Source organism: Vipera berus (assembly GCF_964194415.1).
Source record: "Vipera berus genome assembly, chromosome: 1".
Classification (NCBI taxonomy): Eukaryota; Metazoa; Chordata; class Lepidosauria; order Squamata; family Viperidae; genus Vipera; species Vipera berus.
Window position 1 is genome coordinate 333005318 of NC_138202.1, and position 17605 is coordinate 333022922.

At 38.0% G+C, this 17605-nt stretch overlaps 1 protein-coding gene across 1 annotated transcript in view; it reads left to right on the forward strand.

Annotated features, from left to right (window-relative positions):
- The first annotated feature begins 593 nt into the window (after positions 1–593).
- Positions 594–17605, forward strand: part of PINX1 (PIN2 (TERF1) interacting telomerase inhibitor 1) — a 39643-nt gene continuing 22631 nt past the window's right edge. Inside the window, 6 exon segments of the mRNA XM_081339961.1 lie at positions 594–622; positions 3195–3304; positions 4024–4116; positions 5373–5451; positions 6481–6573; positions 6997–7070. Coding sequence (XP_081196087.1) covers positions 604–622; positions 3195–3304; positions 4024–4116; positions 5373–5451; positions 6481–6573; positions 6997–7070 — 468 coding nt within the window. The 5' untranslated portion in view covers positions 594–603.

The window sequence follows — 17605 nt, forward strand, 5'->3', positions numbered from 1 at the left end:
GTCAACACTGACTGGAAATCATAAAAAAAAAGTCATGGCCAGCTTACTTGCTATTATTTATTAGTTTTCATTACACTTTTATGAAAGCATCGGTATTTTAAGGATTGCTGATGTACAAACGGTAGTGACCGAAAGCTTCTCTCGCTTGGGACTTCAAATGCACAAATAGCGGACTTGTCCTTATATGGATTTCAACAACGGGAAGGAAGTTGCGCCTTTCGATATCAATTACAAGGCGAAATAAAAATTGCGGTGGATAAAAATGGTTTTCGCGCTACTAAATAATTACTTTAAAACGCAAGACACTTACCCGCCCCCAAAATTAAAACATCGTTAGAAACTCATCTACAGAGAGAATTAGATAACTTAATGTAGCCTTGATTGAGATCATCTGTTCTGCGGCCTAATCAAAGAAGGAAAAAAAATCGCTTTTGTTTTTTGGCCATTCCTTGGGATTTACCTAATCTATATAAGAAAAGTCCCGTCGCTTTTTCTTTTCTTCGCCTTCGTTTACTGGGCACTTAGGTTGGACGCCTATAAAGCGGCGGTCGCGGATGTCGTTCCGCGCCGGAAGTAGTGAAAGGTCCCCTCTTTTCCCGCAAGATGGCGATGTTGGCAGAACGTGAGTATGAAGCCGGTTAAAACGGAGTAGGTAGAAAACAGCGCGAGGTATGGGGGTAACTGGCAATCTCTTCCCCCGCTTCATACGCCTGTGATCATTATGAGATGTCTCTGATTTGTGTAGATCAGCTACGGTAAAGTGAGATTTAAATATATATCCAGCCAGGATCTTTCTTCCAGTATGGGACGATTAGATATGCCCATTAACAAAACATGGGAGCAGCAGCTGCTTCATTTTTTTTCTTCCACTAGGTTTCAAACCTTTCAGTCTCCAAATCTTTGTTTGGTTCTAATTGAAGACTGTTCGAGCAGGGGGTTGGACTAGAAGTCCTCCAAGGTCGCTTTCAACCCTGTTCTATCTTCTGTGAATATCTAAAGCCCTGTTTCTCCCCGGATGATGACTAGGTGACAGCACAGAGTTATCTGCATCTTTGCTTCATTTAATGGTCGTCCAGATTTTCATAGCCACAGGACGTATATAGACTTCTGTGGTGTGCATTTAAGCAAATCATTTTTAAAGCTACTTCAAGTGCTTATGCTGCCCCCAGATGGTATCAAAGGAGTTAGAAACAATATTGAGATTGGGGCGAGGGAGGCTTTACCTTTGTAATTTGCTTTTTGCTTCTAAGTTACAAAGGCTGAGGCTAAGGCTGTGTTGGCGAAGCCATAGAAAATCCCTCAAGACAATTAAAGATTAGAGGAGACAGAAAAGTTCAGGTTGAATGCTGTTGTTAAATTTATCTGTAAACAAGTGGGCAGTACTGCAATATTAAGCTGTGCAATATCTGGAGTCAAACGGTATCTGAGGAGCCATCTCGCCCCAGTAGGATTGGCCATCACACTCACTCTAGCGGAAGAGGCTTTCTATGGACCCCATCTGTCAAGAAATTTTTGCTGGTGGCATCCAGGAAAAGAGGTTGTGGCCCCCACGCTTTGAAAATTTCTGCAGCCAGAGATAACATTCACGCCAACTTTTGGTCTTCCAGAAGGGTCTTAAAACTAGCACTTCCAGCTGGCCTGGGGCCCTAGAGTGGGAGTGGCTGATGAGGTACAAGGAACATTCCACCCCTATGCCACTCTCCTCTTGGTTTTTAGTTTATATTCAATCCTCGTTAATTGTTTTCAAATTTATCTTTTTATATTTTGTAAAGTGCCTAACATCATCTCAATAATGAGATAAGCAGCATATAAATTGAATAAATAAATAAAAATGCTAAGTTAATACTGAATTAAATTTGAGTGTTTGAGATCAGAAGTATAATGTACATTTCAATTATTACCAGAGCCTTTTTTGTCATAGAAAGCTCAGAACGGAGTTCCGGCACCTTTTTTGGATGGAATCTTGTAGGGTAGGCAAGGTGGGTTGTATGACATGTATGAGATCCGGCACCTTTTTTTTTCAAAAAAAAAACACTGATTATTACTATTTATCAGAGGCAATTCCTATTTCCTGTCCCTTGTTCTTCATCAGTGTTTTTTCTTAGAACAGATTTAGGGAATTCTGTAAATCAATGTGTGTGCAAATAGAGATTCACAAAATTACTACAAAATGGCAGACCTGAATACAATATTAGTTGCATTAAACATTTGTCAGTAAAATGCTTAAAATTGCTTGTCAATCATCCTGCCTGGTATCTTAGAATATTGACTATTTCTTGGTAAGCTGTTTAGGAAAAGATTTATTGCCTACTTTCATTTTTTTTGTAAATAAATTTGCTTCTCTGGACGTAATTCAAACATAAAAATAAGTATTTTAAAAATAATTTATGGTGAAAAATGTAAGTCTACCTTTAGTCCTCCAATTTTTAATTATGGAATTTGAGAGTTACTTAACTTGTTGATCTCCCTTATAAGCGAATATAGAATATTCTGGGAAGAGATTATAATATCCTTTATATTAGGAAATATTATACTTATTGACTTGGTTAGTCTGTTTTCTCGCATCTTTTTGGAGCCGTTTCCTAATTTGTCTCTCTTCACAGAATTGAGTGCATCTTGTTGAGATTCCCAGTTCCTTGTGTATTCATTCCCAAAAATGTTCTTTAAAAATCTTTATAGAAAAAGTGCTTTGATTAGGAGAAGCACTACTTGTGAAGAGGAAAGGCTTCCTATTCCGATTTTGAAAATATAACTAGATTTTACTTCATTTTCTCTTTAAGATATTTAAGGGAACACCTGCTGCCAGCATCAAGTTCCCTTCGTCCAGTGCGCTCGCAGAGGGAGGGTCTTCTCAGGGTGCCGCCGGTAAAAGATTGCCAGCGGATAACACCCAGGAAGAGGGCCTTTTCTGTGGGTGCGCCTACCCTCTGGAACCAGCTGCCCGTGGAGCTCAGGACTGCCCCTGACCTACGCTCATTCCGCCGGGACCTGAAGACTTGGCTCTTTGAGCTCTCTGGCCCAGGCTGAGAATTTTAACTGGGGTTTTATTTTCAGGGATAATTTAATCTTTTAATTCTCTTTTAACTTTGTATTTTATATTGATGTGATTTTAAAATGCCCTGTAAACCGCCCTGAGTCCTTCGGGAAAGGGCGGTATATAAATCTAATAAAATCTAAAAATCTAAATCTTCTAGCACGTCACAAACAGAAATGGTCTGTGGATCCCCGGAACAGTGCTTGGAGTAAAGATGAATCAAAATTTGGCCAGAAGATGTTGGAAAAAATGGGATGGTCAAAAGGCAAGGTAAATTTGTATGGTTGAAAATAGCTGCTTGAGTTTTCTTTAGTATTTTCAGGGTTAATTAGAGAATAACATGTTTATGAAATAAGTCTTATAAAAGTTGCCAGAATAAGAAATTAAATGGGGATCATTTGCCAGCTTGGCCTTCCTAACAAGGATCCTCTTACTTTCATCTGGAACAAATTACTTTTCAAATAAAATGTGAAGTTTACTGCAAACTGATTACTCTTGGCATAAGGACTGAGGATAAACTTCCTGAAGCCACTACCCTGAATCCAGTTGTTAAATCTTGAAGATGTGCCTCAACTTGAACTTTCATTATAGGAAAGTTGTCCCAGTTAAATTCTTACATTTATACTGCCTTATCAGTGCAAAGCTGATGCAAGCAGAAGCACCTTCTAAACCCATTTGTTGCACAAGAATGAAGAGTCATTGAGAAATTACACCTCAAGAGTTTTCAGATTAGTAAGAGAAAGTTTCTGTCTCATACAGAAGGAGCAACCTTGGGGACTTGCTTCCCTTTCTCTGCAAGTATGGATGCTTGATTTCTGGTTGCTAGTTGTTTGAGTGTCTGTGGGTTTTGTTTTGTTTTCTAATTGTTTCAACCTGTTGAGAATTGGATTGGAAAAAAAGACAAGAAAATGAAAAATTGTCACCCTTCTGCACACTAAAAAAACATGAGGTTTTCCAAGACATATCTGTTTGTCATTTGTTTCCACTAGGGGCTTGGGGCTCAAGAACAAGGCAACACAGAGCACATTAAGGTTCAGGTGAAGAACAACACATTGGGATTGGGAGCTTCGGTGAGCCAGGAGGTAAGTGGAGGTAATAGAACTGAGGCTACACAGACTCATAGCTCAAGCGCTTACACACACACACACACACAAATCAGGTTTTTTATTAGGTTTTACAGAAATAGAATTAAATCTACATATTTAGCAGAAGTAAAATTAAGCTTAATTTGATTGGGAAAGAAAGTAATTACAATGCATTTTGGTTTGGTTTGACATAAATATTTTCACATGGGACTGAATTAGTTGGCTGCTTATAATGATTTAGAATGTTGATAATTTTAATGCAAGATGTTTGTTCAGTTCACACATTAACATTGAAATGGAAGTGCTAAAATTTGATGATGATAATAATATAATTAATAATAATAATAAAAGTTGGAAGGGACCTTGTAGGTCATCTAGTCCAACCCCCTGCTCAGGCAGGAAACCCTATACCATTACAGACAAATGGCTGTCTAGTCTCTTCTTAAAAACTTCCAGTGTTGGAGCATTCACTGCTTCTGGAGGCAGGTTGTTCCACTGGTTAATTGTTCTAATTGTCAGAAAGTTTCTCCTTGACAGAACAATTAACCAATGGAACAGCCTGCCTCCAGAAGCGATGAATGCTCCAACACTGGAAGTTTTTAAGAAGAGACTGGACAGCCATTTGTCTGAAATGGTAAAGGATTTCCTGCCTGAGCAGGGGGTTGGACTAGATGACCTACAAGGTCCCTTCCAACATTATTTTTATTATTATTATTATTAAATTTTTAACATACAAATTTTAGCACTCCATTTCACTGTTAATGTTTGAACTGAACAAACATCTTGCATTAAAATTATCAACATTCTAAATCATTATAAGCAGCCAACTAATTCAGTCCCATATGAAAATATGTCAAACCATATAGTTTACAGTTAGCCAGCAAATCAGCATTGCAAGCTTTAGTTCTAAGTGCTACTCTTAGCTTCTATGAATTGCTAAACCCCAAAGCTTCTGGAGGCTACTATATCACATCAAGGATGTGTGGGATGTAATGAGTCACAAATCAAAGCAGATTTGAATCGTGGCTCTTCTGCTTGTGCATTTGAGAGTGCAGACCATGGTTTGTATATCATACTCAGATTTATAATAACTGTGATTTGGTCTGAATTTGAATCAATAGAACATGGAAGAGGCAATGATGGTCGTAATAATTTTATAGTTTTTAATTATTTAATTATTGTCCTTTTTGTTATCTTTTTCTCACTCCTGATCATTTTAGATTGTAATCATTTGGTTTGTGTGTTGTGTGCAGGACAACTGGATTGCTCACCAAGATGATTTCAACCAGCTTTTGGCAGAATTGAATAATTGTTATGCACAAGATGATCCAGGTAACAGGATTCAACTTTGAGAGCAACTGGTAATGATAATCTTAATATAAAATTACATACAGTATGTTGACCACATGAGGTCACTATTGCTGTTTGAGTGCAAGCATGTGTAATAAAAGCCCACCTTCTACTCTGTCAGACTTGCCAAACATTAGAATTTTGTGGGATTAGGTTATAATCTTTGGATGAGGTGACATTACTCTCACATCTAGCTGATAGTTTTACCAAAATAGTGATGCTTGTAGTTGCTTGTAGTTTGGAGGAATGATCATTTTGAAATCCTCAACTTGATGCAGATCTTCTTTATCACCAAGATCACTTTGCATCTGAATTTGGCTTTTGACATCTGAACTGACACTTGCATCTTAGTGTCCATTAACACACATTCCTGAAGATGCCTGAAAGAACATCTCATATCATGACAGACACAGAAAAAGCTGCCATTCTTAAGCACATGTTCTTCCTGTTTATTCTGATCCAAAGCAAAAAAATGAATTGTTCATTCTCTGGCTAATTGGCAACAGGGCTGAGAAGAGCACAAATCTTTTACACAAGTCATTCACCTATGGAACTTGAAGGCAAGACTTTTATAACTTGAGAAACTCAAGGAAGAACAACACTTTCAGTGTAGAAGCTGGGAGCAAGCTATTATTGTAAGAATCAGTAAAGATGCACTGAGAAAGCAAGAAGTACGGAGAGGATATTCTACATTGGAATTTAGTATGTTAGAAGGACTGTAGATTTTGGCCTGTTGCTCGTCCCAGCTTCTGCCAACCTAGCAGTTCGAAAGGACGTAAAAATGCAAGTAGAAAAATAGGGACCACTACGGTGGGAAGGTAACAGTGTTCCGTGCGCCTTTGGCGTCTAGTCATCTCGGCCACATGACCACGGAGACGTCCTCGGACAAGCGCTGGCTCTTCGGCTTTGAAACGGAGATGAGCACTGGCCCCTAGAGTCGGAAACGACTAGCACGCATGTGCGGGGGAACCTTTACCTTTACCTTAATGGCATTTTCTGTTTGTATTCTAGAATCTACTTGCAAAGATAAAAAGAAAACTTTTAACCTTGAGGAAAAATCCAAGACCTCTAAAAAACGAGTTCACTATGTGAAATTTGCCAAAGGTAAATTCAAATGAAACTAAATGAAACCTGTTATGTGAAAAAAAAAACATTAAAATGTTTCTACTGTGATCAGTACAATAACCACACTGAAAAAAATCTATTTAAATATATAATAATATTGTTGAGAGAGTATTTGATGGAGAATCTGTAGCATGGAAAGTATTAAATTTGAAGCTGAGGCATGTGTGTTGGTGCCTGTAGAATATTGAATGCAGTTGGTTTTGATGCACATTGCAACTTTTACTTAAAGGAAGCAAGTTTCGAGAGAATTTTTTTCTGGTTTAAGCATCATTGAAATGAATGAAATGTTTTTAAAATGTGTATGGAGAAAACTTAATTTTCTTCCTCAGGAGCATTGGCCTAACCTTTATTCTAGAAGAAAGCAATACATTGTTTTGTTGTTTTTCCTGCAATTCTTTCCAGGAAAAGATCTCTCTTCACGAAGTGAAGATGACCTATCCTGTATTTTTGGGAAACGCAAAATCAAAAAAATGCAAGTATGTGATTTTAACGTGACATTGTAGATATGCATTGGGCTATTTGATTTATTCTAATCATTAAAAAATACTTGTCTTCTGCTATAAATCATTTGAGACTTATATACATTTCTGTGGCCTATCCAAGGCAGCTCCAGTTCACACAAAGCCTTCAGTCTTGAAGTGGTCTCAGAGAATGCTCTTCCACGGCCTTTGCAGGGTTTTTTTCTTTTTTTGGGGGGGGAGAGAAACCTTTGAAAAGCAAAAGCACACCCACTTTTCTGTGATTTTTAGTGGGTCTGGAGGCTGCACGAGAGCATGGCCCTCTCACACAATCCCATGCAGCCTCCACGAGCTCTGAAAATCACACAAGAAGAAGGTGTGCTTTTGAGAACAGTTGTTGGATGTTGGGAAATGCTGATATGTCACCTAAAATATTATGCCATGTCATAGGTTCACCATCACTGAGCTACTTGCAAGTAGATTATTAGTGCTCATTTATAAAACATAATAAAAGGCTAGGCTCAACACTCCATATTTTGTGTCATAAAAAAACCTTAGGAAGCATAGGTCTCAGTTAAACTCTATTATCTATTCCTGTAAACCACCCTTGTACAACATAGTATGTTTCACCATAAATACCATAATTAATAATCAGTTGATTGGAAATTATGGGAATATTTGCCTATCCAGTTTGGGAATAATGTAAATTCTCTGGAAATGATATTTTCTGGAGGGTGGAATTTGGAAACAGAATAACTTGCTGAGGAACTAGTATGAATTAATACTTAGGATAAGTTGATTAAATTCAGCTGTGAAAAAGTGTCAACGAAATTAGGCAATTTGTAAAGTTTTGTTTCTTTTTAGAAAAATTCTCATATTTTATCTATCTATTTGTTGAGTATTTGTTCCAGAATGAATGCCTTTGGGGAAAATATAAAATCCTGGAAAATATATGGAAATTGCAGCCTTCCAGATAGTGAGCACCCATAATTCCCATTCAGCTTAAGCCAGGAGTGATGGGGAATGAAATCTAGAAATATGTGGAAGAGCATTATTTTCTTTTGCCTCTTGTTTAATATGAAAGTTCTAAGGAGCCTCAAATTTTAAGGCCTCCACGTTGCCTTCTGGTGGGTATAAACAGTTGGAAAGGATGGCTATCTTCAGAATCTTCTTTTAAAATGGTCAGAAATAAATGTTTGGCCTCTGCTAGAAATTGAATGTCAAACTAAATATTCCTTTGGTTTTAGCTGTTCTAGCTCTTTTTCTGCTTGTAAGACAGCTGCTTCAGAATAACTGAGGGAAGTAAATGTCTTTTTTAAAAATACTATTGTTTGATCATTTCAACCATCACATAAATTGCTAACTGCCTACTACCAGACTGCTTTCCTGGTTCCTGTTTTATGTCTTGGAAGCTGAGATTGTATAGTGATAGGGAAGCTTATTTCATTCAAAAACTGTATTTCAGATTAAGTTTATTATGGAGACACACAAGTTCTTCCTTTTATCTAGTCTGGTATGTGGGATTGATTAGAAGTAGTAAAACATGGTACTAGACAGTACCCATGAGCTCTTGGTATGTCCTTAGGATGTGGTTGAAGGTTTGTATTCTTTGGAAGATTGGAATTAAACACACACCCTTGATTTCAAAATCTTGGCATATATGAGTGTCAAGATTAAAAGAACAGGAAATGGTGGATGAGAACATCCTTGTATCTCTTCCTGCCTAGATAGGAAGAGTCCTGGTGTCCATCAAGGCTTAGCGTTCTGTTGTCAATCAAAGATTAGCACAGCCAACATTTTCAATTTTAGTATCTAAGCCAGGTGAATCAGGAATGTTCCTTTGCTAATATAGTTTTCAGCCCATGTTTCTTGCTATCTTATTTCAAAAGAACTCACTTCTGTTTTGCTGGAAGTTTTATGTTCTCAAGAAGCTCCACTGTACCTTTTCTCTTCTTTGCGTATGCATTAGCTCTTTCATCGATTACAAAACACCAAAAACTCCTGTGATTGCTTTTTAGTTCTCTCAAACATGCACTTTAAGTGAATTCTTTAAAAAAAGAAATGCCAGCAACTGAGAACAGGCTTTCTCTGATTTCCTGAAAGAGGTGCCTATGTCAAGCATGATCCTTTCTACCCTTTGCCCTCTAGCTACATTGGATTAGCATAGCTTCCCTTAAAATATGAGATAAGCTTGCCAATAACAATGATATTTTTTATATCTTAACCTTATTGACTTCCTGCATTGCAGATCCTCTAAAACTAAACCTCTGAGCCTGACTTATATTTTGTCCCCTTGGAGGCAAATATTCATGTTCTTCTGTCAACCTCCAATTAAGTCTTCAAGTGGTAGAATAATGTCCATTTCTTCCCTTATGTGAGATAAACTCTCCTATTTTTTTGACTTAGCTGCAAACAAACATTTGGCCTCCTTATGAGTTGACAGCTTATTTCCTATACAACAAATTATAAGGCTAAGCAACAGTGTGTTTTGTAACTAGTTAAGGGAAATTTCTGTCATCCTTGATGTCCTTGTTATATAAAAACCACAACAAAAAGTTGCCTACCTAAATATTTTTACATTCAGATTGTTTGCATTTTTTCTCAGGCAGATGGTGAAGTAATTGCAGTTACTGATTAGACTTCCATCAAGGAACCTTTTCAGCAGAAGGAGAATTGCTCAGATGTTTATTTTTTTTATTGAGCAAAAGTTCTCAACTAAATTATTCAAATTATGGAGAACTACTGAGAGCCCAGTGATTAGAGAAAAATATAATCTGGAAACACCTTAAAAATAGCATTGCCACATAATTGTTTGGATTTGTCAAGAACAAATCTTGCAAAATTAATTTATTCTTATTTTTCATGTGTTAACTTTCTTAAAAATGTGGAATGCATTAGATGTGTCTTGGCTATAATAAAAAATAGCCTGTGTTGTATAAATGTATGGTTTTCATCAAACAGAAAAAAAAAGTTTTGGGTGTGTTTCCACAATGATCAGTTCTCAATATTCTACTTTTAAATATTTTTATTAATTATTTTGATAAAAGAAATAGAAGAAATTTATATCAAATGATACAAAATTGGATTGAATATCCTAATATGCTAGAACAGGAGTCCCTAACCTGTGGGCCGTGATGCACTAGTGGGCCATGAAGGGATTGCAACCGGGCTGCAGAAACGGCCAGCCAGTACGTGCACACGCATCTTCATTTGCGCAAGCAGTGGTAGAGCACATACAAGTGCATTCCATTTGCGTGAGTGGCAGGCGTGTGTGCACGCCACTCAGGCAAATGGAGCTGCATGTGTGCGTGCTTTCTGATAGCTCACACGGAACCATCTGCTCTCTTTTCCCCTCCCCCCCATTGGTCCGCAAAGTTGGAAACATTGGGGAATTCAATCCTAGAAGACAAAACTAAAAATAAATTAGCATAGAAAAAGGCCAAAAATAAAAAACAAATTTTAATAGATAAATACAGAGTTCTTCATGAAAGAAAAAAAAATGAAATATCGAAGTACTGAAAAGGAAGTACATGGCTTGGTAAGGGGGAAAGAAATTGCCTGCAAACAATATTAAGCCAGCAGCATGGGGCAAGTGCAAAAAGGACAAATACCATTTTTGGCTGCATCAGTTGAAGTATAGGTTTGGGAAGAAATCATTCCACTTCATTGTGCTTTAGTCAAATGCTATGTATGGTTTGATTTAAGAATTCAGAAAAATTGAAACAGGATCATAAAAGGGCGATAAGGATGATGGGAGGACTAAAAACTAAATTCTGTGAAGAAAAATAGAATTGAATATGTTTAAGCTTGAGAAATTACAATAAAGGCTTGGATATTAAGTATTTTTTCAGATATAACAAAGAGGATGTCACACAGAAAACCACAGCATATTCCCTCTTGTACTAGTGAGCAGGGCACAGATTTATGTTACAAGAAGGCAGATTCCAACTGAACGTTAGAAAAAACATCCCTAGCGTTAGATGTTAGGCTCCCTTTCATCGGATGTATTCAAACAGAGACTAAACAACCATCTGCTGGAATGCTTTAATATGGGTTCTTACACTGATATAAAGAATACACTAAAACAAAGAATACAAAAAACTAAAATTAATATTACAATAAAAGCCAATTAAAAAGGATACATCTTTCTAGACTTTTTGAAGGAACCTCCTCAGGATGTATGTATTCTAGCCTGGGAGTAGTACAAGAGAAAGTCATCTCCCAGGTAAGCAAACATTGGACAGTGGAAGCATGTTTAGAAAGGGCTCTTCTATAGACCTTGGTGAGGCAGATTCATAATGGAAGAGGTGGTTCCTCGGAAGCTCAAACCCTAAGTTAAACTTCAATATCGATGCCTTAAACTGCACCCAATAATCGGTTGGCAATTAATGCAGGGTTTGATTTTTTCCATTTTTATTTTTGTTTTGTTTAACTTATTACTTATGAAATGGCGTTTTATCGGCAGCAAACTATAACAATTACCTGTAAGGAAAAAATGATTCTCCATAATTTATCGTCATTATTGTAATGACACTTATTTCATCATTAGAAAATTATTTTATATGCATGGTATTAAAAATTGCAGTAGCTTAAGAACAGGAAAGTTGTGATCATGTCAAGTGTACATAAACTACAGCGTGAAGAATAAAAGTAATATTTTAAAAAGTCCCATTTAATGTAGTTTCTCAGGAACCCTTCGCTTGGCCATGCCTGGAATATATCCTCAGAGCTGCCCAGGAACCTTGAACCCTCCTGTGGCCATGCCTGGAATATATTTCAGGGCTGCCCAGGATCACAAGATGAAAGGTGACTAAGCTACCTTGGAAGCCAGAAGGTCAGTTTTCAACAGCCACTAGTGCAGAATGGAAAAAAGAGATAATTTCCAATCAGTAAGTCAACCTCAGAACAACTTTGTTAGCATGAAAAGATTACTTCAGGACTTTCTTCAGCAGATGGAAGGTCCTATTTCTCTGTAGGGCAGAAGAACCACCTGCAGCAGCCTAGTTAGGGTCATTTAAAGAGACAGATGAAAATAAAGGCTTACTTTGGTTTTTTGTAGATCTGTCAGGCTTGAATAGTGCTTTCTCTCTTGCTTTAAGCTGTTTCGCTGTTTCAGCTGCATCTTACGTAACAGGTTTGAGGTTGATGCAGTTTTCCACTTGGAATTCCAGCAGTGGATTTTTTTTAGTAGAGAATATGTATGTGTGTATGCACACACAAACACTCCCCCCCAAATACACATAGTCCTTGTAATTTGCATGAGTTAGCAAACAGAATGCTGCATTTTTAACAGTTACTGCTTCTGGACTACAAGCACGTACATAAATACAGAATGTTGTCAAAGCATGAATAACTGTCACACACCCTGACCAGTTAAGGAAAGGTCACAGTTGGCAGCGTAGGCATGATTATGTGAAATTATTCCTCATCATGCCATCTGCAAATCTGCAATGACTGTAGAGATAAAGAAGTATTCACAGACTGAACCTGTACTTTCAGAGTGAGTACAACTCTGTGCAGAACATAGGTATTGCTTATTTCGTAGTGACCAACAGCATTTATAATTTTCTGGATCTAATTTTATGTTTCCCCCTTTATTTAATTCATTTTTAATTCAGTCAGCGTTCAAGGTATAATAATGGCTTTTCTGGGACTTGAGAACAACTCACACGTTGAAGCTGGACGTTATTAGCATATTGATGGCACCTCTTTATAAAATTCTAAGTAACATCCTTAGCAGTCTCCTGTAAAATGCTGTTTAGCTCAAGAGGCAAAATCTGATCTCTTTCTGGTACCATAAGTGTCCTGGGGCAAAACAGTAATCTTTAAGCGCAAGCTTCTGGAACTATTGCAAAAGACTGCCGGAATATCTAGTTTCACAGAACAATATGGAATGATGTTATAGTCAGTTATATGAAAAGTGGCCCTGAGCTTTATTTATTTATTAAACTTGCATGCAAGCCCATCTTGCCTAGAGGTGACTAGGCAGTTTAAACTCAATAAAAGCTATAATATGAAACACAAAAACAATGACTAATAACACTAAAATTAATTTAAAATTAAGAAAGATGGGAAGGAAGGGAGCAAGATGCAACAGGGAGGATATGGAGTCACCTAGTTGGATTCATGCGTCAAACAAAATTATAATTCACTATCTTCTAATTTCTAGCCCAGTTCTTTTAACTACTACACCAAGCTGGCTGGCTGTAATCCATATCTCTTCTGATTTCCTTCACTTACATTTCAATTCTCTTCCTCTCTGTTTCATTGTACTCAGGTCGGTAATAATCAGAGGAGCTGCTTAGATCTGCCATGGTGAAGAGAGCATTTAGGAATGATTGTATCAATCGCCTGCACTGCTTCTATTCCACAGATCAGCCAGTACTTTATTTCTTTTACCAGTAGAAAAGATTGGAAACTCTCCTAGCACGTTCAGAAAAACATCTGCATATATTGGTGCCTACATCAAACTAATTTAATCATTTTTTTTCACTCCTGTATATGTTTTACCTTTTAGTTTCAGAACACAAAATGAGTTAAATAGTTGCTTCTTATGCCTGTCTCTTTTTAAACCTCTTTGCAGTAATATGCAAAAATAATATTCTATCAGTTCCTATCCGATTAAACTCCCTGGATAACACACACATGCACACTCTCCTCTGCATTTCTTTCTTCCATCCAGCTGTGTTTCCCATCAAAACTTTATCACTAGGGAATGTGCTCCTGAAAGTAACATACAGTTCGATTTCATTTTAATGGGTATGGGAACATGCAATCAGAAGAATGATGAAAAAAATCATGGTGTCCCAACATGGACACAGAAAACTATTTTGCACATCTACGGTACATACTATTATGAGCTGTTTTGATTAGTAAAAGCCTTCCTTTTAGACATGTAGTTTCAACATATTAGAGGTTGGAAAAGTGACACCTCCATCTTCCGATCCCTTCCCTTATTTGGTCATGGCAGATTACAATCCTTGTGGGTGATGCTACTCTCTTAAGACAGTTTCCTGATTACTAACACATTTTTCTGCCTAAAGTTTCCCTTTCCTGATGTACACATTTCCTGATGTTCAGATAAATTGAATGAAGGGGTAAGCTGCTTGTTTAAGACTTTAAACAGAGTTGGCAGCCATAAAATTTTCCAGTCTTTAAAATTATGCTGAAAACAATTCTTCAAGATAAGAATTTGCTCAAAGATATTCTTTTTCTTGATTTTTCTAAGTTTATGCCTGGCTCTCATCCATTTTTTGCACCTGGTATTTTTAATGGCTCCAAAGCCACTTGTTAAAGACTGAAACAAATTCCACCAGACCAAACTCTACCCATACCTAGTCTACAATGACTTTGCAAGGAGAGGGTTCTCCATTAAAAGCCTGGTATATCCAATTAAAAAAATAGAAATAATCAAATTCTGTATTCAAGATGCTAGAAATCAAGGTTGACTCAGCCTTCCATCCTTCTGAGGTAGGTAAAATGAGGACCCAGATTGTTGGGGGCAATTAAGCTGACTTTGTAATAATGCCGCTTGGGGTGTGTGTGAAAGCCCTAATAAACAGGCATATACATAGAATGAAGGCTACTGCTAAGCTTGTAAGTCGCCCTGAGTCTTCGGAGAAGGGCGGGATATAAATGGAATTAAAATAAAAAAATAAAAAAATAAATATAAGTCAAAATAGATAGTGGCTGAAATCTGAACTATTAAAGGGGGACATTTGTCCATCAACTAATCAGCTACAGTTCAGCTTCCCCATTCTGGAGAGCATGGTGTATGCCACAGCAAAGTATTTATGAAAATTATTTAAAGACCTTGAAGTGAGAACTTACAGGTTGTGAATGGGAGATGGGACATCTGTTTGCAGCATGTTTGATCATAGTTGGTCCTGGAAGCTCTTTACATATTTAGTTTTGGATTTATATTACTGTCTTTCAAAAAAGTTAAATGATGGGTAAAAACAGCTTTTTAAGATGATTTTCTAAGCAAATGAAACAATGAAAATAATATAATTTATAAAGTACATATCAACAACCACAAAATAAATTAGATAACACAGGGGTAAAATGTTCAGTTGAAAGGATTACATGTACAATATTTGCAATGATGGCTACAAATTTAAACTCATTTAAAAGGGAGTTAAGTTATTGGAATTTATCCATTATGATAAGTATACATGTTACTTGCAGTAGTGAAAGCAGTGTAGCTCAACAGCTCCTGGATGTTGGTTTCTCAAAGGCATCTGTCTGGTCTCTGTGACAACAGACTCTTAAGCTAGGTATGCTGACCCAGCGTTTTGTTACATTCAGTGAATAATATTCATGGCATCTATATGGAATTTCAAGATCAGTAAGAAAAGGCTATTTCATGTCTGATTTTGCAGGGAGGGAGGTCTCAAGCCTTCTTTCACAGAATAGCACTGGGGAAGAGAAAGATTGAGTGAGATGGCCCTTTAAAAGTTAACCACAACAACATTTCTTGTTGAGTTCTGTACCTGCAGTCAAACACCGTACATGCATTCCTCACATAATGGAAGTCAGTGTTCTTCAACTTGAGGACCCTTTCCGTGTATGGATTCAATCTCAAGAGTTCCTAGCCAGGTGGGCCATTGTTGAAAGTTCTAGAAATTGATGTTCACTCATTTGGATGGCCCTAAGTTGGGGAAGGCTAATATACATGGTATTTGCTAGTATTTGCCTTACTTTGGTATTATGCAAACTTTTCCATCAATTTTTAAATGCCAACGATCCAACAATATACTGTTTTGAGGATCTGTTTAGGATATACACTTTTTGGTATATCTGAATAAACAGATGATACTGTATATGGCAAATGTTGCTGAATGGCCTCCTATATGGGTGCACTTGTGACCAAATTTGTTGGGGTTGTGAGTATAAAAATAATAAAATAAAAACCAGAGATAAGGTAGCCACACAGAATCAAGCATAGCGCTATGATAGAATTTACAGTTTCACCCTTCCCCTGCCAATTTCTTCATTGGTGAAGAATCTCTTCTCTAGCTATTGATTCCTTAGGGGATTTGTTAGGGCCCAGTGCAATACCAAGAGAGGGGAGGAAATTGGGTTTTGATTTATTATCTGGCCTTCTCATTTGGTCACTTCGATAGGCTAAAAGAGCCGAGTTAGCTTTAATGTGTCGCCATTAGAGACCAAACATTAGCTGGGATAACCCATCATGCTTCACAGTGAAAAATGTCCCCTGATTGGCTAATTAATCAGTCAAAGGGGAATGACACGACTCTTCGGCTTGAGGGACTCTGCTGTGGAGGTAAACAGCCATGTTGATAAATGGTCTCTCTGCAAATTCATATATCAGGAAAACTTAAGTCATTTTTTAAACTGTACTTTGGCTGAAAGCAGGATTACTTGTTTTCTACAATTTTCTCCATTCCTTTTCTTTTCTCTTCTCTTTTAAAATTCTGCTGGCTTTGCTTTTTATAGTATTTGGGGGGACAGTGAAAAGTATGGAGAAAAGCAAACCCCTCCATGGTGAAGATGACTAGAGGGTTGCTGTCAGGTTCTTAATGGGACCTGATCCCCTAAACTGTCTCCAGGGCTCCTTCCCATATCAGAGCCCAGCTGGGCACAAGGAAAACTTTCCAAAAGTGTTGCCTCACTCCTGAGCAGCTTGCTAAGCAATGAGAATAAGCAAAACTTAAATAAGAATTAACTTTGTTGGTTTTGGAAGTTTTAAATTTATGGATGGTGGAACCAAACTATAGAGGCCTGTCTTACTGAATACCAGTGGCTATCTATACAGTCTTTCTGTATTTTAGCTTTTCCAATCCCTTTATTTATGAGGGAGAAACACTTCACTACCATGTCTTAAGACCTATCCCAAAAATAAGCCCTACTTATTTGCTAAGACACAAGGTGGGGGGAGGGGAAGCTGCCCCACATGCCCCATGTGCCCCACACCTGCTTACCTTGCTGCAGGGCTCCTGCTGCTGCTACTGCAACAAGGCATACCGCATCGCTGTTGTTGTTGCCGCTGGCATGAGACGTGTCTCACTGCTATTGACGCCGCTGCGAGGTGTGTTTTGTTGCCGCCGCCAGGTGCATTGTGTTGCTGTTGCTGCCATGAGGTGCATCCCTCTGTGCTGTGAAGCATGTCACGCCATTGCTGCCACCTTCATGAGGCACCTCGCGGGATATTCCTCACAGTGGTAACAGCAGGATGCGCCTCGCAGCAGCAATGGCTACAACACAACAGGCCTCGCAGCGATAGCAATAGCAGCAGGATGTGCCTCACAGTGGTGGGTGCAGCGTGACAGACCTCACGGTGGCGATGGCAGCAGTAGCCCTGTGGCACGGTAAGTGGGTGCAGGGCGTGTGGGGCAGCTGCTGAAAAAAAATAAGACACCCCCCCAAAAAAAAATTAACAACTAATGCCTCTTTTGGAGACAAAAAAATATAAGACTGGGTCTTGGACTTCCGGGTGGCAAGGCTCCGTCGATGGCGGTCATTTCTGACCGTCAGCCCCGCTGTTCCATTTAAACTGCGAAAACAGCGACAATCAGCTGTTTCACGGTTTG